This window comes from Schistocerca nitens, chromosome 4 (genome assembly GCF_023898315.1).
Source record: "Schistocerca nitens isolate TAMUIC-IGC-003100 chromosome 4, iqSchNite1.1, whole genome shotgun sequence".
NCBI classification, from domain to species: Eukaryota; Metazoa; Arthropoda; class Insecta; order Orthoptera; family Acrididae; genus Schistocerca; species Schistocerca nitens.
The window spans coordinates 944,700,284-944,726,405 of NC_064617.1; the positions used below are offsets into that span (position 1 = coordinate 944,700,284).

General features: G+C 43.5%; 2 protein-coding genes across 3 annotated transcripts in view; both read left to right on the plus strand.

Moving 5' to 3' along the window:
- Positions 1-269: 269 nt before the first annotated feature.
- LOC126253598 (cuticle protein 65-like) lies at positions 270-3,387 on the plus strand. Its single transcript, XM_049955044.1, has 2 exons — positions 270-425; positions 2,949-3,387. Exons 1-2 carry the CDS (start codon positions 345-347, stop codon positions 3,315-3,317), a joined length of 450 nt encoding a protein of 149 aa, XP_049811001.1. The 5' UTR covers positions 270-344; the 3' UTR covers positions 3,318-3,387.
- Positions 3,388-16,181: 12,794 nt separating this feature from the next.
- LOC126253605 (cuticle protein 65-like) overlaps positions 16,182-26,122 on the plus strand; it is a 76,301-nt gene continuing 66,360 nt past the window's right edge. For both annotated transcript variants that reach the window (XM_049955056.1, XM_049955057.1), the window contains exons 1-2: positions 16,182-16,225; positions 20,200-20,430. In XM_049955056.1, coding sequence (XP_049811013.1) covers positions 16,214-16,225; positions 20,200-20,430 — 243 coding nt within the window. In that variant the 5' untranslated portion in view covers positions 16,182-16,213. The remainder of the gene's footprint in view (positions 16,226-20,199; positions 20,431-26,122) is intronic.

The window sequence follows — 26,122 nt, forward strand, 5'->3', positions numbered from 1 at the left end:
AAAAGGCTGTAACTTACGCTGTTTTGCTTGGCTTCTCTAAAAAATAAATATTAAAGGTTTTAAAAATTGTTGCTGTCTACTTTCGGTATGACCCTTGTTAGTAAAGATCAGCAGCGTCAGCGTAAAACCGCAGGCTCTGTTTTTCTTCTCTTTCGTCAGAGAGTTAACCACGTTTGTCCAGTAGCAAGGTCAGATTTTGGACGCGGCCCTGTCTTGAGCACTTTCTACCGGAGAGGAATGTATTGTATAGGCTGTGTCCGAGATCTACGGCGACAGGCGTGGTCCCCTGCAGGCGCGGCGCACGGAAGGACGTGCGCCCTTTCACGCCGTGGTCCCAGCTATATATGGCTGCCCGCTGTCGCATTCTGCACAGTTCACAGCTGGTACAGCCCCGAACAGCCCACCGTACAGCCATGAAGGTCCTGGTGAGTATCACGTCCTCAGAGCGATCCAGTACAGTAGCGATCGTAGACCTGCAATTTTCAACAGCTCTACATGAACTACTGTTGTGTCATTACTGAACATTAACTCCTCGTTCAAGAACGAACAGCACACAAATGTCATCAACAGGCATTTTCATTCTTTGTTTCCCTCTACAACTAAATAAATTCAGATGAAAAATATTTAGAGGATCGCTTCAAATGTTTGCAAAAACCGTCTTAAGGGCATATAAAATCAGGTCTCCACCAGTGCAATGTAACCAAAACGTAGATTGTGCAATGCTTGTGAATCCTAGTAGTGCTATGGAAAAACGTAGGGGAGCAGGATATTTACGCACGCGGAGGAGAACAGGGAATGGATAATCCCAAACCACTCAGTTGGTACAAATAACATGTTAAGTAAAAATATTTATCCATAATATTTAAACTACAAATAGACGAACCTTTGGTCCATTAGTTGTGAGATACTATTCATTAGGGTTCAAAAGTCTCACAAATAATTTTACACCTAGAGAAATGCGCTTCAGGCAACGACTATGATGCGGAATGAAGGGTACTAGCATTGGGCAACAAGTGCATCTTATTGTACGTACATTTTTTTACAAATCTGATATCACATGAATAGGAAACTGTTTTACATCTAAGATCATCTCCGTTAATACTTGCGACACCGAAACACACGTTAAAGGCAACTTACTTTAACTTACGTTGAGTGAATTTTCGCATCGGGAATGGTTTGGAATACAGTTATACCGATGCGTGCTATCGAGTTGGTGTTGAGCCAATTGGACACAGTAATGTGCAAAGCGAATTCTTACGAGACTGATACGAGCTCAGATCTGGGATCAATTCTCATGTGCTCTAACATCCTGTGTCATGCTTTTACGCAGTATTTCGAAATCACTTTGTTCAATACAGAAATATTTCTGAAGTTTCACCTTAAACTCGTTGCGAGGAAACAATTACTGTACAGAAGTACGAACAATAATAAGTTTACAGTTTGGTACGTCATTTTGCTCCCTCGGAAGACGCCATGGAGACGATAGGACAAAATACTATTCAGCTCAAATCTCTGGTTTTTGTTCAGAAACACTAGTATTTGTACTACATAATCATATGACTTTGCAATGGGAGTTATTTTTAAATGCATTGTGGAGAAAGGCAATTGCATGAGGATTATAGCAGAAGATATTCAGTGCATGTCGTCTTCCAATAAACTTCATAATGGTGTCTTAATCACAGCCGATTTCGAGCAACTCGGACACACTACTCCATAAGCTGTGTAATAGAGTGATTAACAAATGGATTGACAAGAAAGAATACAGACTACATTAAGCACTCAGTGTGTTTATCCAAGAGAGCTTAATCCCTCCTGCTGACTAGGGCATTTGAGCAGCCACCGGTAATAAAGCGGCAAACTGTGGCGAAACGAAACGATAGATGTATGACAGTGACTGAATTGATGTTAAGTACTGGCTGGATTGGTACAGGGTTCCCGTCAACGGCTCACCAAAGCTTAGAAAGGACTATAAGAATGACGTTCAGGTCTAGTTCACGGTCACAGTTTTTCAATAAATGCCGAAAGCACTTATCAGTCGGTATAATCACAACCAGAGTCATGCGTGCGACTCTTATCGGTGATTACAAAAATGGATTGAAAACAGTAGCTGCCGTTGGTGGGGTCAAAACACCTGCTCCGTTCACCGACACCGCCTACCATCATCGTATAAATGGTCTGAAGATGGTCACGTCCCCACGAAAACCGATAATAATTGTAAATAAATGTTTCGCTGCGGTCAAGATTGTTTTTGCCAGACGGCTGTTTCTCCACCCCGGCCGGTGTGGCCGAGCGGTTGTAGGCGCTTCAGTCTGGAACCTCGCGAACGCTACGGTCGCAGGTTCGAATCCTGCATCGGGCATGGATGTGTGTGATGTCCTTGGGTTAGTTAAGTTTAAGTAGTTCTAAGTTCTAGGGGACTGATGACCTCAGACGTTAAGTCCGATAGTGCTCAGAGCCATTTCTCCACGAGAAGTGTTCCCAGAAATTTCTTAGCAGTGATTCCAAGTAGAGTTGAATGCAGCGGTAATGGTGGAAGGAAGGCAGTAACGAGTTTTTAAAAACTTGTCGATTACGAAATCACTAGAGACGGGGAACAAGCCAGGGGAGAAAACCATTCGTGCCTAGTCTCAAACTTATCGTACCAGATTATGGCTTACGGAACTGAAGGAAATCTTGATGGCTGGTAACACAACTATCACCTACTATTAACGAAGGGGGGTCCACGTCAGTAGAAGGTGTCAGTTTGTGCTAATTTCATCCTCTGAATTTCGTAAGCAAAGTTCGTGCAAGTACTTATGTTTCGCCATCCTCTATGTGTTTACGCAGGAATATAATATTTTGGAAAAACATCGGTGTAAACTTTTATTTGGTTTTTGACATGACTTCATTATAATGTTTTCTCATCTGGTTTTCAAATTATCGAGTTTGACATCTGCCTCCTTCACCAGGTCGTGATGAGCGCCATTCTGGCAGCGGCCGTCGCCGCCCCCAAGCCCGGCTACCTGGGCGCCGCCCACGGCGTCATCGCCGCCGCCCCCGCCGCCCACGGCGTGCACCCCGGCTACGCCGCGTACGGCCCCGCCCCAGTGGCTGTGGGACCCGGCGGCTACCTGGCCGACACCCACGACGTGGCCGCCGCCAGGGCCGCCCACCTGACCGCCGTCGCCCAGACGCAGGCCCGCGACGCCCACATCAACGGCGCCGCCGCCCACGCCGCCCTCGCCGCCCCCGCTCTGCTCGGAGCGCACGGACTGGCGTACGGACACGGCCTGGCTTACGGTCACGGTCTGGCTCATGGACACGCTTATCATGGTTGATGGGTTGCAAGGACACCAGCTGTTACGTTTTCACTTTGTACTATTTATAAATAAAACTGATGCCTGAGTATCTGTTTGTCATTTCATTCCACTGTGTCCAGTTATAAAATGGTTCTGATCATTCAATCAGAGCTGTTCTGAAATTTCCTAGCAGATTAATACTACGTACCTGAATGGGACTGAGAACCATAACCTTTTATTACGTGAGTGTTTTTTTTACTGACGCAGCTATCCAGGACGATTCAGAACGCGCCCTACACTCCAACTTCATGTTCTGGGAACAATTCTCAGCACTGTACCCAAGCGACTTCTGCACTGTCTCTTTTCTTCCATGAGTGCTAGTACCACTTGATATGCAGAATAACTTCTATGAAGTTTTAATGTGTCAGAAAATTCCATGAAACGATTACTTTGCTACTACATTTTCTTGTGAATATTCGACACTGAGTGATAATGCGATATCTGTATTGAGGATACTGATGATGTGACATACTGTCGACAACTAGATCTGATGGAGCACTAACTCGGCAGAGCAAGAGTAGCAAAAGTCATTGGCTTTAAATGCGAAAATGAAATGAAACAACAAGTGTACTATATTCAGTCATCGTTTATTTAGCTCCACGACGTGTTTCAAAGGTTGAAACCTCCATCATCAGGTGGATTTACATTTGTTAGTAAAAAAATGTCATACTAACAAATGAAAATCCACCTGATGATGGAGGTTTGAACATGCTGAAACTGCTCATTAATATTCATGGAATATTCCGTCGGTACTTGGAGAAACACTGAAATACATTGTATTAATGTTCCAGAATAATATTTATTGGATAATTCGTTGTGATCCGGCTAAAATATCGCTTGTGAATCTCAAAAGACGCAAATTATACATAATGGCGGCTAACAACGACTGTTTCATCGAATACACTTCCTACACGTCCTCTCGTCATGGTGTCTCGTAAGAAAGTCCTCTTACATTCCAATTTTGTTACTTTTCTTCGCTCGCCATGGAGCAAACGCTAAGTCATGGAATAAACATTTCGCTCGCGCAGGCGAAACGCACCACCTCGCGCTATATTTTCCCTCTAAACCCACAGCAAGGAAAGTCACTCTACTAGGATCGGTACTATCTCCCATTCTTCCTTAATATCTGCATTAATGATATGCCTGTCTTTCGCAAGTGCCCGTTGCACAATATGCTGACGACACAGCACTATACACCACTGGCCGCATTTCTGGCGCCGTCGTCGCCTGCCTCCAGCGACAGGTGGACGCCACCATCACCTGGTACAGGACAAACAAAATAGCTCTCAATGCCGTCAAAACTACGGCAGGCTATTTTACGAAACGGCGCCCGGTCCTCCACCGCAATATTTCGATTGCAGGCGTGCAGGTGCCCTGGTTCCCGACAACCACCCATCTCGGGGTCCAGATGGACCACAAGTTGCTCTTCCACTGTCATGCGGAGTACGTCGCCAACAAGGGGCAAAAGCTAACCAGGGCTTTGTACCCACTCTTCCGCAGTAGGGAACTTAACCTGCATACCAAGCTCCGCATTTACCGAACAGTTATCCTGTCTGCCCTCACGTATGGATCTGCTGCATGGGCCACGATTAGTGCCACCAGGATGCGGACGTTGCAGCGCCTGCAGAACAAGGTGCTCAGGTGGGGCCTGCACGCCCCGCCACTCACCAGAATTGTGACTCTCCACGAGGAAGCGGATATCGTCCCCCTAAAGACGACCATACGCAACAACGCGCGGCGGCTCTATGGGAAAGTGGATGCCTTGCGGGACTCTGTCCATGGGTTACGCCACGTTGGGACCACACTTCCACGCCGCTGGCATCGACATCCGGTTCCCCTAACCATCCTAGAGAAATCGGATTCCGACCATGGCTAACGATAGGCCTGTCACGCCCACCACGGACGCATCCTTTGGCAGGACTAGCCCCCATTCTACGTCCAATACTTTCCCACCCTACCTGCCCACGTTAGGCTCGGTGTTGCTGTATTGTAACATATCAGAAGAAAAAAACCAGCAGGAAAAGGGTAGTTGAACCGATAAGTCACCTTTGCCTAGCAGAAGGGCGATAGTCCAAGTTGAATGTCGAGAAACAGCATCATCACATACGCACGAAAACTGGATGAGATTTAGGTGATGAATCACCGTCTCGCATCCACATCTACGCTATTACTCTGCCATTAACGCCGACCGCGGTGGCCGAGCGGCTCCAGATGCCTCAGTCCGTAACCGCGCGACCGCCACGGTCGCAGGTTCGAATCCTGCCTCGGGCGTGGATGTGCGTGATGCCCTTAGATTACATAGCTTTAAATAGCCCCAAATCTAGGGGACTGATGACCCCAGATGTTAAGTCCCAAGTGCTCAGAGCCATCTGAACCATCCTGCCATTCACAATAAAGTGTCTAACGGAGGGCTCAATAAACCACCATCGACGGGGAAAAAGAGCACTTACCCTTCCCTGTGGGAGCCCTGATTTCTCTTATTTTATCGTGATGATCATTTCTCCCTATGCAGGTGGGTGTTTTCGCGATCAGAGGAGAAAACTGGTGATTGAAATTTCACGAGAAGCTCGCGTCGCAACGAAAACGCCTTTGTTTCAATGATCGCCACTCCAATTCACGTATCACCTCTGTCGCACTATCTCCCCTATTTCGCGATAATACAAAATGAGCTGCCCTTCATTGTACTTTTTCGATGTCAACCATCAGTCCAACCTGATGCGGATCCCACACCGCACTGCAATACTCCAGAATAGGGCGGACAAGCGTGGTGTAAGCGGTCCCTTTAGTAGAACTGTTGCACCTTGTAAGTGTTCTGCCAATGAATCGCAGTCTTTGGTTTGCTCTATCCACAACATTATCTATGTGATCGCTCTAATTTAGGGTATTTGTAATTCTAATGCCTAAGTATTTAGTTGAATTTACAGCCTTCAGATTTGTGTGACTTATCGCGTAATCGAAATTTAGTGGCTTTCTTTTAGTACTCTTGTGAATAATTCACACTATTCTTTATTCAGAGTCAACTGTCACTTGTCGCACTATACAGATATCTTACCTAAATCATTTTGCAATTCCTTTTGGACATATGATCACTTTACAAGACGATAAATGACAGCATCATCTGCATTCAATCTAAGACGGCTACTAAGATTGTCTCCTATGTCGTTAATACAGATCAGGAACAATAGAGGGCCTATAACACTCCCTTGGGAAACTCCGAATATTACTTCTGCTTTACTCGATGGTTTTCCGTCTATTACTACGAACTGTGACCTTTCTGACAGAAAATCACGAATCCAGTCGCACAACTGAGGCGACATTCAACAGGTACGCAGTTTGGTTAGAAGACGCTTGTGAGTAACGGTGTCGAAAGCCTGGAAATCTAAAAATATGGAATCAATGTGACATCCTGTGTCGATAGGACTCATTACTTCATGAGTGTAAAGAGATAGTTGCGTTTCACAAGAACGATATTTTCTGAAACCGTGCTATGTGTTAATAAATCGTTTTATTCGAGGTAATCAAAATGTTCGAACACAGTACATGTTCCAAAACCCTACTCCTATTTTCCTTTTTGGGTATTGATGTGACTGGAGCACTTTTCCAGCCTTTAGGTACGGATCTTTCTGTGAGCCATCTATGGTATGTAGCTGCTAAATATGGAGCTATTGTCTCAGCATACTCCAAAAGGAACCTTTCTGCTAACAATCTGGACCGGAGGCCATGCCTTTATTGAGTGATTTAAGCTGCTTTGCTGTACCGAGGATATCTACCTTTCTCATTTTGGCAGTTGTTCTTGATTGGAATTCAGGAATATTTACTTCGTCTTCTTTGGTGATGGAGTTTCGGAAAACCGTCTTTAATAACTCCGCTTTAGTGGCAGTCATCAGTGACTTCACCGTTGTTATCGCGCAGTGAAAGTATTGACTGCTTCTTGCCACTTGTGTGCTTTATGTATGACCAGAATCTTTTTAGGTTTTCTGGCAGATTCCGAGGTAGAGTTTCGTTGTCGAAATTATTAAAAGCATCTTGCATTGAGGTACGCGCTATATTTCGAACTTCTGGGAAACTTTGCCAGTCTTGGGGATTTTGCGTTATTTTAAATCTGGCATTCTTTTTTCGTTGCTTCTGCAACAGAGACCTGACCTGTTTTGTGTGACGTGGGGGATCAGTACCATCACTTATTAATTTATGTGGTATATACCTCTCAATTGCCGTCGATACTATTTCTTTGATTTCATTTTACATCTTTTTTTTTTTTTTGCTTACATGATTACATCGTAAGGAGTGAAGGCCGTCTCTTAAAAAGGGCGTTAAGAGCATTTTTATCAGCTTTTTTAAATAGATATACTATGCGTATCTTTTTGATGGTTGTAGGTGCCTACCAGCAACTTCCTTGTGGTTGTTAATCCCTGTATTCGTCACGATACTCACTATTGGACCATGACTGTGTGTTACTAAGAGGTCAAGTACGATTTCGGAAATTTTTACGCTTCGAATGGACTCATGAACTAATTGTCCAAAATAATTTTCCTAGAAAGCATTCACTATAATTTCGGATGACTTTTTATGCCTGCCGTCGACTTTAAACGCATTTTTCCAGCATATCGAGGGTAAATTGAAGTCACGACCGACTACAATTGTATAAGTGGGGTACCTATTTGAAATGATACTCAAGTTTTCCTTGAATTGTTCAGCAACTAAATACTCCACCACCAACTGTATTTAATCTATCCTTTCTGAACACTGTTAGGTCGTTTGAAAAAATTTCAGCTTAAGTTATTTTCGGCTTTAGCCAGCTTTGCATACCTACAACTATTTGAGCTTCAGTGCTTTTTATTAGGGCTTGGAGCTCTTGTTCTTTTCCAACACAGCTACGACAATTTACTGCTACAACTGCATTATTGTGGTTTACCTGCCCCCTTTTAGACAGACGACATTTATATGGTTTCCTGAGACCTTCTAACCTAAAAAACCAGCCAGTCCCTTCCACACAGCCCCCACTAGCAGTGTAGCTCTTTCCTGTGTGTACAGTAAACAGTTTTGCTCAAATATTAAATACTCTTCTTCCGCACACTCGCAAGATACTGCTGATGCTACTGCTAAGGTGAAATTGTTCTTCACTGCGGCAGAAAATAAAAATCCAAACCCAAACTGTGGTAATCTATATCCAGATAATAGCCCAGGAGGCAAAGAAAGTCTTGCAAAGGAAGCCTACAAAAGAAAAATATTTCTTCAAACTTCAGTTTGTTTCTATAAAATTTATATTCTGTTGCGTACAATCATTTCAGCGGCAACATTGTTCTAAAGATATTCTGTTACACTTGAAGAAGGATTGTAATGATTTCTTACTTGAAGTTAACAAACAAAGACTCACAGAGGTTGACAGGTGTGAATAATTTCCATTAGTAAGTGTATCTGCTTTTCTGATTTCATTTGCATTGCTCATTTCACTGAATATTCTCCCTGTCGCTCAGAAAAAATTGTGGGTGTGAATTATTCCGTTTATAATTTGTTCTTCGCGACAACTCCTCACAAGTCGTGTAATTTATGAAACATCAAAGTACTATCCTTTAGGCTTTCATAAGACAAAAACCAACATTTTATGTGAAAACAAAGTCTTTTGTACTAATAGCACTGTGTCCGATCACATTAATGTGACGACCTTCAAAAGTCTGAATAACAATCTTTTGCAGTGCGCACCACTGCAAGACGTGCAGTAAGAGAGTCAATGAGGTGATGGAAGGTAGCGACAGGGATGTGGAGCCACGCTGATTCCAAAGCCGCGGCCAGTGGCGCTAGGTTTCTCGATTGAGGATCAATGGCGCGAACAGTGAGTCTCGATTGGGCTTAAATCCGAGAGGTTTGATGGCCACAGGAGTACGACAAACCTATCCTGGTGATTTTTGAACCACGCACATATAGTGCGAAATGTCTGACACGTTACATTGTCCTGAATGAAATTTTCACTCTGCAGCGGAGTGTACGCTGGTTTTGAAACTTCCTGGGAGGTTAAAACTGTGTGCCGGACCGAGACTCTAACTCATTCTGGAAACACACCCCAGGCTGTGGCTAAGCCGTTTCTCCGCAATATCCTTTCTTCCAGCAGTGCTAGTCCTGCAAGTTTCGCAGGAGAACTTCTGTGAAGTTTGGAAGGTAGGAGACGAGGTACTGACGGAAGGAAAATTGTGAGGACGGGTCGTGAGTCGTGCTTAGGTAGCTCAGGTGGTAGAGTACTTGCCCGCGAAAGGCAAAGGTCCCCAGTTCGAGTGTCGGTCCGACACACAGTTTTAATCAGCCAGGAAGTTTCGTTACATTCTCCTGCTGGTAGATACCACCATGCTGAGGAAAAAGAAAGTAAATGTAGGGGTGGTCATCGTCTACAGGGTAGATGCATACTTGTGTTAATCCATTGTGCCTTCCAGCAGAATGACGAGATCTGCCAGGTGTAGCGGGACGCGAAATTGAAGCGTCACCCATCCACCAGTGTCAGCCCAGTTTGCAGGTGAATATAAGTTTAATTTAGTGTTTTGTTTATGTATTTTGTAATATTTGTAATGTTTGTGAATTATCTTAAGTTTTGCATTTATTTTTATGTTTCATGTACGGAGAGGGCGGCGCAACGAACGGAGACAGCATCTTCACTGCCGGGACCAGAGAGAAAATTGCTGGTCACTATACGTCGCGGGTCGACAGCCAAAGAGCAACAGAAGATCCTGAAACCGAGTTGTTGCGTCGTGCTTCTAAAAACTGAAAAATAAGAATTTGTAATATTTCTACAACAATGACGTCATAGAAAGTTTAATCATGTTGTAAATGTTCAGTCCTATCTTGTCAAGGCTCAGGTTCACGTCTATATGTAGTACATATGAAGATAATAAAGTAGTGTATACTACAAAAGTTTAAATACGTGTTCCGAGAATTTATTTATGAAGAATTGTATTCAGGAAGAAGTATTACTGATTTATTTGACAAGATTATTAATTTTTGACAACATTGATCGCGAGTTTGAGTCTTAAAAGTTTATTCAATGTGGTTTTAATTTTTATTAAAGCAGATAACTTGCATTAATATAATTTCTGAGAAAAACAAACAACATCTACATTGAAAAAAAGTTTGCGCAAACCAATTGGACTGAGTGACGTAATTCTGCGCATACGACTCAAATGATGATGTTTTACTTACAGTTTCGTTCAAGAACCATTCAGAGACAACATTAAAAAGAGGTTAAATAAGTTTGAAGTGTTTTGTAACTGACGTTGGTGACGAAGTCTACACATGGTCATATGGCAAAAGAAAATCATTTATACAAAACTTACGTCGTTACACTACACAGGGAATGCCACGAAAACACTCCGCAGACAATAATGCTGCCTGTTCCGTTCTGGGCCCTTCCGACGAATGTTATAGGGCAATTGCTTTCAGATGTTTGACGCCGTAGACCACAACGGCCATCTGTCTCATGGAGCATAAAACGTGATTCACCTGAGACGACCACCTGTCACCTCTCACTGGATGTCCTGCTGCTGTACTGGCGTCCAGTTTCCAGCCTTAGTCGTCGATGAACAACAGCCAGCTTGAGTGCATGAACCAGGTGCCTGCAGGGGATTGCCACACGCAGCAACGTTCGCTAAATGGTCGTTGAGGATGCATTGTTGGAAGACCCTTGGTTTATCTGGGCTGTCAGTTGCTCAGTAGTTGTAAAAATGGTGAAATGGTTCTAAGCACTATAGGACTTAACATCTGAGGTCTTCAGTCCCCTAGACTTAGAACTACGACCTAACTAACATAAGGACATCACACACATCCATACCCGAGGCAGGATTCGAACCTGCGACCGTAGCAGCAGCGCGGTTCCGGACTAAAGCGCCTAGAACCGGTCGGCCACAGCAGCCGGCTTCAATAGTTGTACATCTGCTCACCCGTAACATCTTCGCAGCCGCCGTTCACACATGTCATCTACGGCCCATGGTGCATTGCAGTTGCCTGGTTTTCGATGGCGCCATTTTGCCATGTACAGTACAGTTCAACCACGGCGGAACACGAATAGTTAACAAATTTAGTCATTTCGGTAATTCTTCTACGCTTGGCCCGAAAGCCAATGATCGTGTCCTTTCAAACAAACACCGTCCGAACAGGTCTTTAAGTCCCAACGTTACCGACGGGCCGCCATGTCATCCTCACTCTAAGGTGTCACCGCATGCGGATACGGAGGGGCATGTAGTCAGAACACCGCCCTCCTGGCCATTGTCTGTTTTCAGTGTCGACACTTCTCAGTCCAATAGAGCCTCAATTGGCCTCACAAGGGTAGAGTGCACCTTGCTTGCCAACAGCACTCGGCAGAACGGGATGGTGACCCATCCTAGTGCTAGTCAAGCCGGACAGTGCTTAACTTCTTATTTAACGAAGAAATTCACCAAAAATCTGTGCAAATTGAGAACTTATTTCATTTTTACTACCAGTTGTGGTAATTGAATAAGCCATCTTCAGGCCCTATATACACCTCTAAAATAATATCGATATAGGCATACTGGGGCTCTCTGTTTCTGGATGTCGTGAATTCTCAAGTGCTTTCTTCGACGACTTGAGTTGCAGATAACATGTTCTTTGAGATTGTATTCCATGTTGAAGTTTCGACTAAAGAGGAACATTCTCAGGTACTATAAGAGGTGCCAGCTGCTAGAGATGAGGTCAGAGCTGTACGCAACTTGGTCAGACTAGCTCCAGAGAGAGATCTGTAAGAGTATGTCAAATTAAACACATTTTAGCCTCAATTTTCAACCTTATTTTGTTAGGCAACCAGCTTCATCGTTTTACTACGCCATCTTCAGGTTCCTGACCGACCACACGCTTCGATCACAGCGAGGTAGATCTCTCACACACACCCATGCCCGAGGGAGGACACGAACCTCCGACGCGGGGAGCCGCGCGGGCCGTGACAAGGCGCCCTAGACCGCGCGGCTACCCCGCGTTGCGTAGATTATTCCTATCGGTCGGGCAGTGGCCTCAAGATTACGCAGCAAAACGCTGAAACTGGTTGCCTAACAAAATAATGTTGAAAATTGACGACTGAAAGGTGTTTAATTTGACGTGCTCTTACAGAGCTCTTTCTGGAGCTATCTTCCACTGAATCATTCATCGCATTTTCCCCGTAAATCTTGCAAATTTGACCATGTATGTCGACTACTTTAGTGTTCTTCACATTCACAAAACGTATTTCAGATCTAATCTCACAAGCTGCTTGATTTTCAATCATCTTCGCAGTTCCAAACAAGCACTTTACAGCGTAAACAACACACAGAGAACTCAAAGTGGTGTAATTAGTTCCTCTGTGACTCAAAGCGATTACCGCACGTGAGTCGAATTGAGTTTGTAGCGTTTACCCTCTGGACATATCACATATTAACCTGTTTAGGATATATTTTGGTTTGCATGCCTTAGCTGCCTACAGAAAATAATATTGGTATTACCTGACTTGTAGCGAAAACTATGTGTTTTTTAACGATTAACTCCGAGTGTTACATTTTAGTTTTTATTATTAGCATGGAGGTGAATTTGGTTTTCGAGGGTAAACAAACAGTTTAAGTTACGTACATGTTTTCTTCCACACAAGAAGAAGAAGAAGAAAAAGAAGAAGAAGAAGAACAACAACAACATAAAAAAATGGTGCAAATGGCTCTGAGCGCTATGGGACTTCTGAGGTCATCAGTCCCCTAGAACTTAGAACTACTTAAATCTAACTAACCTAAGGACATCACACACATTCATGCCCGAGGCAGGATTCGAACCTGCGACCGTAGCGGTCGCGCGGTTCCAGACTGAAGCGCCCAGAACCGCTCGGCCACACCGGCCGGCAACAACAACGTACATAATGTTTAATATTTATTTTATGAAAATTCTGAGAATGCAGAGTTTTGTTGCTCTTGAAGCCACTTTTCCACCTCCTGTTTGAACTCGCATATCTACATGAAGCGTTGACCACGAACCGCCTTGTTCAAAGGGTCAAAGATGTGGTAAATCTACGACACAGATCAGGGGTTGCAAGGGGAATCCACTTGAACCCACCTAGAATACCTCGGTCCTTGCTGTATATATATTGGAATTAACGTTTAAGTCGAGGGAAATCAAAATCTGTTTAACGAACTTCAGGTTTAACTTTATCTACCAATCTTATACAACTTTTGGCACCATTCACTGGCCGCGCGGTTTGAAGCGGATTGCGCGGCCCCTCCCACCGGAGGTTCGAGTCCTCCCTCGGGCATGGGTGTGTGTGTTGTTCTTAGCTTAAGTTAGTTGACATAATGTGTAAGTCTACGGACCGAAGACCTCAGCAGTTTGGTCCCTTTCACTACATATGCGGAACTGCACGGGGCTCAGTTTCCCTACATCCCAAAATGACATCTTTGCAATTTTCCTAGATCCTGGCTGTTACATGAGCTTTTTTTCATTACAGGGTTGGCAGACATTGACATTTACTCTGTGGTTGTAAGTGTGAATCCGTGTTTCGCCTCCTGCCAGTAATTGTCCGACAGTAATCAGCATCACGTTGTTCGTGAAACCGCGTAGTCAGTAAACAGCGCCACTGTTCGTGTACTTTGAAGAAATAGTATTGTAATCCGATATGTAGATTAAGTCACTTGCCTTTGTGTGGTTCTTCTATAGTCCCTGACAACCGCTTCCAGCTTCTACTATTTAAGAAGTCTTTGAGCCACATACCACATGGGAACTTATTCCATATGCTCGTACCGTGTCAAATGCTTTCCGGAAATCTAGAAATATGGGATCTTCCTGTTGCTCTTCATCCATAGTTCTCAGTATATCACGTGAGAAAAGAGCAAGACGAGTTCCGCACGAGCGATGCTTTCTAAAACAATGCTGATTCGTGGTCATCAGTTTCATAGCCTCAAGAAAGTTTATTACATTCGAACTGGGTATATGTTCCATGATTCTGTAGCAAATGGAAGTCTGGGAGATTGGCCTGTAATTTTTCGGGTACGTTCTTTTACCTTTGGTATATACTGAAGTCACTTGCGATTTTTTCCAGTCGCTTGAAACTATGTGCTGGGCGTGAGAATTGCGATAAATGCAAGCTAGGTAACGGACTGCAGTAGAGTACACTTTGTAAAATCGAAATGGGGATCCATCCGGACCTGGTGATTTATTTGTTTTCAAATCTTTCAGTTGTTTCTGTACACAAGGTATGCTTATTACTAGGTCGTCCATAAGGGAGTCTGTCCGATGGTCAAATGACCATATGTTTGTACGAGTCTCCTGTGTGAACGATTTCTTGAAAGTGAAATTTAAAATTTTGGCTTTCATTTTGCTGTCTTCAACTGCCACACCAAACTGGTCAACGAAGGGCCGAATGGAAGCCTTACATAGGATCAAAATTTTCTCGGGTTTTCTGCCTGATCTTTTGCTGAGGTGTGGTGGTGGTAGTTGTAAGATCGCGCATACATATTTTTACAGACGCACGAATCTCTCCTAACCTTCGCTTCGACCTTTGTGCGTCCCTTTTGAACAAAGAATGCAACAGCCTCTGCTTGCTCAGGATCTACGAGTTTAGTTTTTAAACCATGGGGGGCGGGGGAGCCTTCTCCATCCTTCATCCACTTCCTAGGCACGCAACTCTCCAGACCACGATATCAACCTGCGTAAACTTTGCCCGTCATTCCTCTACATCCATCTTACTGGTACTAAGTGGTGCCAGTTCACAGTCTAAGTAAGATGTTAATAACTGTTTATCTGCTCTATGTAGAACAAACACTCTGCGTTTTCTATGGAAAAAAATCTAAAAAAAATGATGACCATAACAGCATATTATAAACTACAGTAAATGTTTTTTGTGATAACCAATCTCAATCATCTATTTACCTTCATTAGAACATCGGCAATAAAGGGAAGCAGTTGGGAGATTAGGCAAAAAGTATCCAACGAAGACAAATACAACAGGATATAGATTTCACATTTACAATGCCCATACTTCCGAGTGAGAGCTGTTATATCGCGGTCAAACGAAATAACAACTTCCAAAATTATGATGATGTGCTGCAATGATATCGCCTTCATCTGTGATATTGAAAACATTTAGAGAGAGTAAAAATTGAATTGATGCTAACTTGAAATTTAAGATAGTTCTCGTTTATTTTTCCGTTTCAGTTGCACATTTTTAATTAGATTATATGTTTTGATCACTTTGGATCATCTTCATATCTAAATAGTTGCCTCAGAAACCCTTTTTGTCTACTCAGAACCATATATAAGTGTGCTGTGTTCTAAGAAGACAAGATGGGTTGCTGACGGAACTACTTAGGGCTGAAAGTGATTCAGAGTGATTCACACATGTAATCTAATTAAAAATGTGCAATTGGGATGGAATAATAAATGGGAATTAGCTTAAACATTTATACAGTTGCTGAATCTCCCACACTATTATGTCGACTATAATTAACTTGAAATAGTTGTCCGCAAACAACATGTGACAGTCAGTGAACGTTCAGTAATAAGTCTGGAATCATTGAAGTCCTGAAGAATCCTAAAAACAAAGCGTAAGATTCTGTCATAGGGCAACAAATACTGTGAAAACGGTAATCTCCGTGCATATCAGTGGCGCTGCAATGACTTTGCTGATGTGTATCGTCGAGTGACATATGTAGCACCGATTCTTCCACATCGGTTACGAGGTTAGACTTTGTTATTGACGTACTTGACCATTCTCTATTGACTGCAGCCACCGACAGGGCGTGTCCTTTGAAGGACGACACGCGCGGAAGGACGTGGTCCTTTCACACTCTCCCCCGGCAGTATATATAGCGGTCTGACGCGAGTTTCGGCACAGTTCACAGCTGGTAGAGCTCCGAACAGCCCATCTCGCAGCCATGAAGGTCCTGGTACGTATCGATTAAACGTGCGTCCTCTGGGGGTAGAAATCCTTATACTACATTCTGTGCTTTATGTCTTCAGAGTTCTTTGGACTGCTTTTATATCTTACGATACAAAAGTGTCATGTTAGTTTGATGACCGCGAGAAATATCCTCTAGCATTCAAGTTAGAGATACCCATGTCACAATATCCACTGAGAACGAGAGTATTGTGTAACGACTGCTCAGAAAGAACTACTCTTTAAAGTCACTGAACTGGCCTAGCGCGAGTTATTCTCGAAGTGCAAAATAGTTTGAGAAGGTCATCTCTTATTAATTTCTGAGCGGAATTAAGCTACGGAAGTCTGCGACGATCATCACGGACTTGTAACTACAGTCTGTAATCGCTGCAGCAGATAGGTCGATTTTATTTCTATTTTTAGTTGAAGTGCACAGATGTGAAAATTAGTTCGTTCTACCTTGTAAGACAAAAGGGAAGCTGTTCCTCTGAAACAGTAAAAGTTGTGTCACACGCTAGTATATGAGCCATGTCTGGAACTGCATCAATCAGTGTATGTGTATTTCGCTTCCCTACCTCAATTTGTGTAAACATGCGCATGTTATACACACCATTCATTACATTATTGATGAGATATGTGTGCAGGAAAGAGTTTCTACTTTCGTCCATATATTTGGAGAGCTACTACTAACATCTTTATCAATAATTCTAGGATCCTAAATGCAGTTCCTTGGTGATGTGGAATTCATTTCATTGATATAAGAAAACATGAGTTCCACGAGGTAAATATCCTTCCATTAGTAGTACCCGCCATTCATATGTGGATTGCATCGGATCAGACTGAAGCCACTCCTTGCTTATTAACAAAATTCGATACTGACGATGGTCAAGAATTTGAATGAAACGAACCAATAAATATTTCGCGCTTCGAATTTCTGACGAAATGTCAGTCGAATTAAGGAGACTTCAACGGGAAAATTAACTGAAGAGTAACGGAAGCTGAATATTACGTGAATATTGCAAGATATTTCCAGAAAGTAAATGACGTAGGAACTAAGTACGTCGCTAAGTTATCATTTCGCGAATTTAAACATTACTTTGAAAAGTATTTTCACTTCAGAACACGTTACCACTTTTGAACAATGTTGGAACTTAAAGGAAGTGATTTTAAGGCTCGTGGAACAAACAATACGTGTAGTAGGTTGTAGTAAGTCCTACAATTGTAGCAAAATAATAAGATATTTATTAATTAAATTTGTAACGAAACGAATTACATGAAGAGAAAGAGAGAGCGTTTAAACAAAGAACATCTGTTTGTAGCGAGAAGGTTTTTTTGTAGCCAAAATATTCACTTCAAATCGCTGAGTTGGTGTAGCCAGCGTGGCGTTGTCCTATGTCAGCTAACTGCATCTCGTAATCCTATGGCGATATCCGTGGCCGATGTGCAAACGTAGCTGTACTCTCCGAAATTTGACATGTCAGGACGTGGTAAAAAAAATTATTTGTAACTTCTGCTAAGTTACATTCGTCGCTCTTTATAACAAGGAACTTATTAGGTTGGTGCGAATGACGAACTGTTTCCAAAGATTAGTTTTCACCATTAAACACTTTTTCTCCTCTACTCCCAGAACTCATTGTCTAAGTACCACATCAAAAGGAAGGTAATTCGTTTATTCTGGAGTGACGTACTAAAAGCCACTACAACTACAGGCGGCGAGAGTTGAAGTGCACACAAAACACTTTGAAGTATCTGATCCACAGTTCGTTAACTACCAAAAATATTTTTCTTCACAATGTCGTTTGGTTCACAGCGTGAATGTGACATTCTGCGTATTAATTCAGCAGCGAGCAATAATGGCAACCACTGTACGGGGTTTGCGTAATAGTAGCGAGAGGACTAAACACACGCTATATTCCTCAATCACTGTTCACGGACCGTGGATAGTAGGTTATTTAAAACTTCTTGCATACTGTACTCGTACGTGGCGCTCTATATTTCAGTTAAGCGGGAACTTGTAAAACACCAACCAGAGCACAAGTGAGTACACAGGTCGTCGCACCGTGGAGAAATGGCTACTTAAAAACGTGCCTTGGTCTTAGTGTGTTCATAGGACTTCCCTTAATACATCAAACAAGATTTGCGTATGACAACAACGCATAAACCTACTTAATTGTCCACATGTCATTCTGTACTTTACATTTAAATAAAAACGAAAATTCGCTGTTTCACGGACCATAACTCAGTCACTCATAACGAATTTCCTCACCATTACACACAACTTTGCTAGCTATCCACATAGCGAACTATCGACGTATTCCAAAGCTCGTTTCTTTCAGAAAATATTACATAAATTACAATTCTTCAAACTTTTCATATTAACATAGTTTTGTGCGCGTAGAAATACTTTATCCAAAAGTAACTTGTATGAAGTAAAATGAATGCGTAAGCACCCAACAGCACAAAATAAACTAAAAATAGCCGGCCGTGGTGGCCGTGCGGTTCTAGGCGCTTCAGTCCGGAACCGCGTGACTGCTGCTGTCGCAGGGTCGAATCCTGCCTCGGGCATTGATGTGTGTGATGTGCTTAGGTTAGTTAGGTTTAAGTAGTTCTAAGTTCTAGGGGACTGATGACCTCAGCTGTTAAGTCCCATAGTGCTCAGAGCCATTTGAACCATTTTGAAACTAAAAATAGAAATAATAATAATAATTCCATAGATGGCCTTACGGAACTTGTTTGGAAGGAATAATAAAACCAACAGTTTTGCAATTCTGTCTGTATTGTCAAAGGGCAGGAAAAGAGAAAAAAATTCACAAATAACCCAATGTACAGATTCGCCATCGGATTTTTCTGTTACATTTGCGTGTTACAAAGGGACATCTATGCGGGCCTAGCTAAGACGTCTCAAGCGACTCTGTTCTGCGAGACAACCCTCATTCTATTTATTTCTCGAAATTTCAGGAATGACAATTAGACTCTAACACGGAGAGAACACTCCTCAAGGTCGTCCATGACCTTGCATCGTGACACTATTTGAAACAAATCTGCCATTTTGTACGAGGGTGCGCGAGTTACCTACAAACTAAGACCAAGTGACGACACACGTGAACTAATGTGAAATTTCTGTTGACATCATTCGCAGACTTCACCTAGAATTTCCGGGCTGATAGGTCGTGTTCGATGCATAAGATTTCCCCCATAAAGTTTAATCTCCGACGGCGGGAGACATGTTGAGAGGTAAAACAACAAACTTACCTCTGAAGACGTCTCCTAAAGTCGGAGATGAAACCTTAGGGGAAAGTTTTATGCGTCGACCACTGCCTCTCAGGCCGGAAGTTTTAAGTGAAGACAGTACCGGCCATGAAAACCTATATTGTATGATCTACATTCACATTGTCTGCGTAATGCGTAGTATATTGTAGCACTTGAAATGAATGAAAATCACAACTTCCAAGCACATCATCCCACATTAGTAAACTCGACTACCACGCTTTTCACTCATAACATACTGTCTGCTAATCTCAAACTGTTGAACTGTTGTTCAGTAAAAGAAAGGATACGTAGGAAATGTTAGTGTACCGTCTTTGAAATAGGCAAAGAAGTTCTAAAGTTATGGAAAAGAATATTTCAAGAACTACGGTGTTTTGGATAAATGTAAAAACTAAAACGGATATATTACTTACTTTACTGTCGTCATCTATTGGCGAAATCCCACTACTAAAAGTGAGAAGCTGGGAAGATCAACCTACTTCGGCAACGTTCTAGTTCCATGATGAGAACTGAAGAACTGTTGATGGGATGAATGTACCTGTTCCAAGCTGCACTAATGTTTCGCATTTTCTTCTTTGTCTCAGTTTCGGAATTAATGCTCATTGAGGTATGTGTATACAGAAGTGAACAATTAATTTTTCCGTATGAGTGAAGAAAATTGCACACTAGCTCTTTCTCTTTAAACAATTGTAATTGTTTTCATTCCGTTCTCTCCAGATCGTGTTGAGCGCCGTCCTGGCCGCTGCCGTCGCCGCCCCCAAGCCCGGCTACCTGGGCGCCGCCCACGGGCTCGTCGCCGCCCACGGCGTCGTCGCCGCCGCCCCGGCAGTGATCGCCGCCCACGGCGTGCACCCCGGCTACGCCGCGTACGGCCCCGCCCCAGTGGCTGTGGGACCCGCCGGCTACCTGGCCGACACACACGACGTGGCCGCCGCCAGGGCCGCCCACCTGTCCGCCGTCGCCCAGACGCAGGCCCGCGACGCCCACATCAACGGCGCCGCCGCCCACGCCGCCCTCGCCGCCCCCGCTCTGCTCGGAGCGCACGGACTGGCGTACGGACACGGCCTGGCTTACGGTCACAGTCTGGCTTATGGACACGCTTATCATGGTTGATGGGTTGCAAGGACACCAGCTGTTACGTTTTTAATTTGAATTATTTATAAATAAAAAGTAGCAAGCAACAAAAAACTCGTTTTTATTTCACCCATTTTATATAAGTATTTCCGTTTTGACATTGTGTGCATATACGGTCCGTCTCAAAGCACAGGTGACTTATTTTGTTACTTTTGAATACATTATGGGTGTGACAGTGATCAAAGTGTTACAAATATTTACTATTAAAAACAGTCTTGATCACCATTTATTTATTAAGGTGACCGGTTTTGACCACTACTGTGGTCATCTTCAGACCATTGAGTAGGAACCTCTTGCTGCTGGAGAATCACTACGTAGTGAGGTTCCTACTTAATGGTCTGAAGATGACGAGAGTAGTGGTCGAAACCGGTGACCTTAATAAATAAATCGTGATCAACACTGTTTTTAATAGTAAAGACTTATTTTGCATTTGTGTAAGTACTGGTGCAACCTGTGAGCGGATGCATGTGGTATTTCCATTACCATCCGTTTTAAATTTGGCAGCTTCGCAGGATGCTCGTAATAACTGAATCTTAAACACTAGCTTTGAACTTCGTTCGGGAAAGCAGAAATGGAGAAACTTGCGAATATTAAGTTTTGTTTTAAACTGCGTAAAAGTGTTATAGACACATTTTAAATGATACAGACTCTTTACAGTAGTGATTTGTACAACGGTTTCAAGTGGTATGAGCCGGCCATTGTGACCGAGCGGTACTAGGCGCTTTAGTCCGGAACCGCATTGTTGCTACGGTCGTAGGTTCGAATCCTGCCTCGGGCATGGATGTGTGTGATGTCCTTAGTGTAGTTAGGTTTAAGTAGTTCTAAGTCTAGGAGACTGATGACCTCAGATATTAAGTCCCAAAGTGCTCATGGCCATTTGAACCATCAAGTGGTATGCAGGGTTTCGTGATGGTAGAGAGAGTACTGAAGATGATCCACGTCCTGGAGTATTAGGACAGTTCGAGTCGAAGAAAGTATTCAAAAACTGTCAGAAAATCTTCGAAATGATTATTGTGCATCCACCAGCAGAAATTTGGGCAAAAGGAGATCTGTAGTCGTTTTGCGCCGACTCACACACTGACGATCAAAAAGATTTCAGAATGGAACACTACACGATGGACCTAAACTTCATGTCTTGCATCGTAACAGGTGTTAAATATGGTATTTTCAGTACGAGTCACCTAAAGAGCGCCGAAGCTCAAGTGGAAAGGCCCACAATCTCAGCGACTGAAAAAAGAGCGAATACAGAAGAACCGTGTAAATACGCTCCCTTGATTCAAACGAAGGATTGGCTCCAGAAAGTCAAATGGTGAATGCAGATTTCTACCTGGATGTTTTAAATAGACCAGAATCAAGGACTTATTGCTGCACGACAGTGCAAAGGTTGAGTCTCGTAATTGTTTCGAACAAGTTTGCCAATTCTTCCAGTTGTATACTGACTTTCAAGGAGGCGATGTTATAATGTCCTGTACACTTTAAAATAAACCAAATGTTTTTTGCTTTATTTCACATCAGTTACCATTCCTGTGGGACGGATCGTGGATATGCACTCCTGGAAATGGAAAAAAGAACACATTGACACCGGTGTGTCAGACCCACCATACTTGCCTCGGACACTGCGAGAGGGCTGTACAAGCAATGATCACACGCACGGCACAGCGGACACACCAGGACCCGCGGTGTTGGCCGTCGAATGGCGCTAGCTGCGCAGCATTTGTGCACCGCCGCCGTCAGTGTCAGCCAGTTTGCCGTGGCATACGGAGCTCCATCGCAGTCTTTAACACTGGTAGCATGCCGCGACAGCGTGGACGTGAACCGTATGTGCAGTTGACGGACTTTGAGCGAGGGCGTATAGTGGGCATGCGGGAGGCCGGGTGGACGTACCGCCGAATTGCTCAACACGTGGGGCGTGAGGTCTCCACAGTACATCGATGTTGTCGCCAGTGGTCGGCGGAAGGTGCACGTGCCCGTCGACCTGGGACCGGACCGCAGCGACGCACGGATGCACGCCAAGACCGTAGGATCCTACGCAGTGCCGTAGGGGACCGCACCGCCACTTCCCAGCAAATTAGGGACACTGTTGCTCCTGGGGTATCGGCGAGGACCATTCGCAACCGTCTCCATGAAGCTGGGCTACGGTCCCGCACACCGTTAGGCCGTCTTCTGCTCACGCCCCAACATCGTGCAGCCCGCCTCCAGTGGTGTCGCGACAGGTGTGAATGGAGGGACGAATGGAGACGTGTCGTCTTCAGCGATGAGAGTCGCTTCTGCCTTGGTGCCAATGATGGTCGTATGCGTGTTTGGCGCCGTGCAGGTGAGCGCCACAATCAGGACTGCATACGACCGAGGCACACAGGGCCAACACCCGGCATCATGGTGTGGGGAGCGATCTCCTACATTGGCCGTACACCACTGGTGATCGTCGAGGGGACACTGAATAGTGCACGGTACATCCAAACCGTCATCGATGAACTACCCTGGCCAGCAAGATCTCCGGATCTGTCCCCCATTGAGCATGTTTGGGACTGGATGAAGCGTCTCTCACGCGGTCTGCACGTCAAGGACGAACGCTGGTCCAACTGAGGCGCCAGGTGGAAATGGCATGGCAAGCCGTTCCACAGGACTACATCCAGCATCTCTACGATCGTCTCCATGGGAGAATAGCAGCCTGCATTGCTGCGAAAGGTGGATATACACTGTACTAGTGCCGACATTGTGCATGCTCTGTTGCCGGTGTCTATGTGCCTGTGGTTCTGTCAGTGTGATCATGTGATGTATCCGACCCCAAGAATGTGTCAATAAAGTTTCCCCTTCCTGGGACAATGAATTCACGGTGTTCTTATTTCAATTTCCAGGAGTGTAAAACAACACTGATCAAAAGAGTGTTGCAAATAAATGATGAAGACGTGACTTATCTCTAGGTGGCGAAGTGTTACGATACAGAACTCATCTTAGGCACGGCGTCACGTCAAATTCCCATCAGGAGGTCAAGATTTATGGTTCCCGTGGTTTCCCCGTAAATCGCTTGATGTACAGGGTGGATGAAATTAAATTTTCCCTTCTTCAGCCAGTATTGATGGAAAACTATTTATCGTGTGGGTATCCAACTTTATAACAATGATGTTCAGACTGTGCGGTTCTGGATCTGCCTTGTTAGTAGTGGTAGTGCTGTGATTGCCGATAGGCACAACTGCTGGTACGGCGACAAACATCAGTGTGCGCTATTATTGCAGTCAACATTGGTCTGGACAAGGTGAACAGGGCTTTACTCGTGAAGCTGTTTTCTCAAAATAAAAGCAAGTGCGAAGCTGCTCTTTCCGAGTACTGACGTACTGAAGTAATTCAGAGAGGTCCTCGCTCCTCACCGTCGTTGAAGAACATAATTGGGAAGTACGAATTATATGGCGATTTGGGACTTCCTTCTGCGTGAGTCCGACGACAAATTGTGCCAAAAATTGGCTAAGAAGTTTCTGTAGGCATGGGTGAGGCACGGGACACTAACACTGGTTGGATGTAAAAGATGAACATTGTACATTGTGAGTGAGACAGCCAACATCGCATCTGAGATGTTTCGAGCAGTAGTAGACCAAGCTCCTAAGTGGTTCAAGGCTGTCATGGATACAGATGGTAGTCACACTGAACAATGTTTGTAACCTGGAACGTAAAGATGGTACGAAACTAACAAATGTTACCCTCTCATGTTGAAATTAAAATGTGTTTCTTTTAATGGTTTATTCGTGGTTTCACGTTCGCCTGTATTTAGAGAACGGGTTAGAACACTGTTGCAGAATCAACGAAACACACATGCCAAATTTAAACAGACGCTAAATGCCCAAGATTGGCAATCTTTTACAGAAGCTCGAAATTTAGCGCAGACTTCAATGCGAGATGCCTATAACAGTTTCCACAACGAAACTTTGTCTCGAAACCTGGCAGAAAATCCAAAGAGATTCTGGTCTTATGTGAAGTATGTTAGAGGCAAGAAACAATCAATGCCTTCTCTGCACGATAGCAATGGAGATACTATCGAAAACAGTGCTGCCAAACCAGAGTTACTAAACACAGCCTTCCGAAATGCCTTCACAGAAGAAGACGAAGGCAATATTCCAGAATTCGAATCGAGAACAGCTGCCAACATGAGTAACGTAGAAGTTGTAACAACAACAACGCTGTACTATTGTACATATAAGTAAATTTTTTTTTCCATCTGATTTTTAGTTAAACTTGAGTAATTGATGTTCTGATTTCATTTGTTTTCTTGTTTCATGCCATTGTGTTAAGAAAACTGTAAACAATTTTCAATGTGAATATTATTGTTTATGTCAAATATCAAGCAATATTGTAATAGAATTGAAGTGTAACAAATGTTGAGACTGTTGTAAGATGTTAAAATTGTAATTGTGCGTCTGGTCCATACGTAGGCAATGTGTTAGAATATGTACAATGCAAAACCTCGGGTGAATACCCTGTCTGTAAGGGAGCGGTAAAAGGTGGATGGCAGGCGAGCGCGGGAAAATGCGCACGGGCGCTGCACGGCACAACGGGCTCAGCAGTAGTAGTCGGAGTTGGGCATTGGTCTGAGCAACACGTTCTGGATCGAGGAGGCTCTCCTGGAAGACGTAGTTTCATTGAGCCTCGGGTATGCCGTTCCGACGCCCATACAGCATGGCAAAATTCCATAGGCACTAAACGGAAAAGTATTGCGACGCTATGAAGAAATAAAGTGCCGGTACGTCAAGAGCCACAGCTGTGGTTCTATGTGTGCTCTGTGCCTGCCAACCGCCGCATCGATACAAACAGGTTGAAACTTTTAGTACTGTATTCGTGTGGACCAATGTTACTTTTGTTCCATGCTGTTCAATAACAACTTAATAACAACTTAAATTTTACCAGAACTTTCCTATCATTTAATTATCCTCACAACTAACCTAGACAGGGTCCTTTCCAAATGTTGTGCAATCCGAGTGTCCCGAAATGAAAAATTAAATTTTGTGTTGATAATAATTACTTGCAGACATAACTATGTAAGAATGGTGTTTAAAGAACTGTTTTGTTAATGAACCAGTAAATGAATAACGAAGGTCTAACGAAGTTGAAAGATAACTTTAATATTGATATAGTAATGATGTTTAATTATTTCGAGACAGATATAAAGGTATTTAAATAAGCAGGAAATAAGATAAAAAGAGTAGTAACTCATATACTGGAAATCTTGAGCGTATAATGATTTCAGTATTTAATTTTTTTAATACAGTGATCATAACAGTTTCAAGGTCCCCCCCCCCTCCTTTTTTTTTTTATTCATTTGAATTCTGAAGTGTTCTAGATTGATTTGACCAGCAAAAGTTAAAGTCAATATAAAAGCCAAAATTTATCAGTGTTTTATCTTTATTAAAATTGACATTTTGTGTGTGGCTCAGAAGTGCTATTTCTAGGGTAACCTATGCCCGATTTTAATCAGATCAATAGACAGTACGAAGTTTGGTAGTATACATTATAGTGTAGT

Coding starts and splice junctions, on each gene's coding strand:
- LOC126253598 (XM_049955044.1), top strand. CDS start 345: ATGGCTGCCCGCTGTCGCATTCTGCACAGTTCACAGCTGGTACAGCCC. Junction 426..2,948: donor GTACAGCCATGAAGGTCCTG/GTGAGTATCACG, acceptor CTCCTTCACCAG/GTCGTGATGAGCGCCATTCT.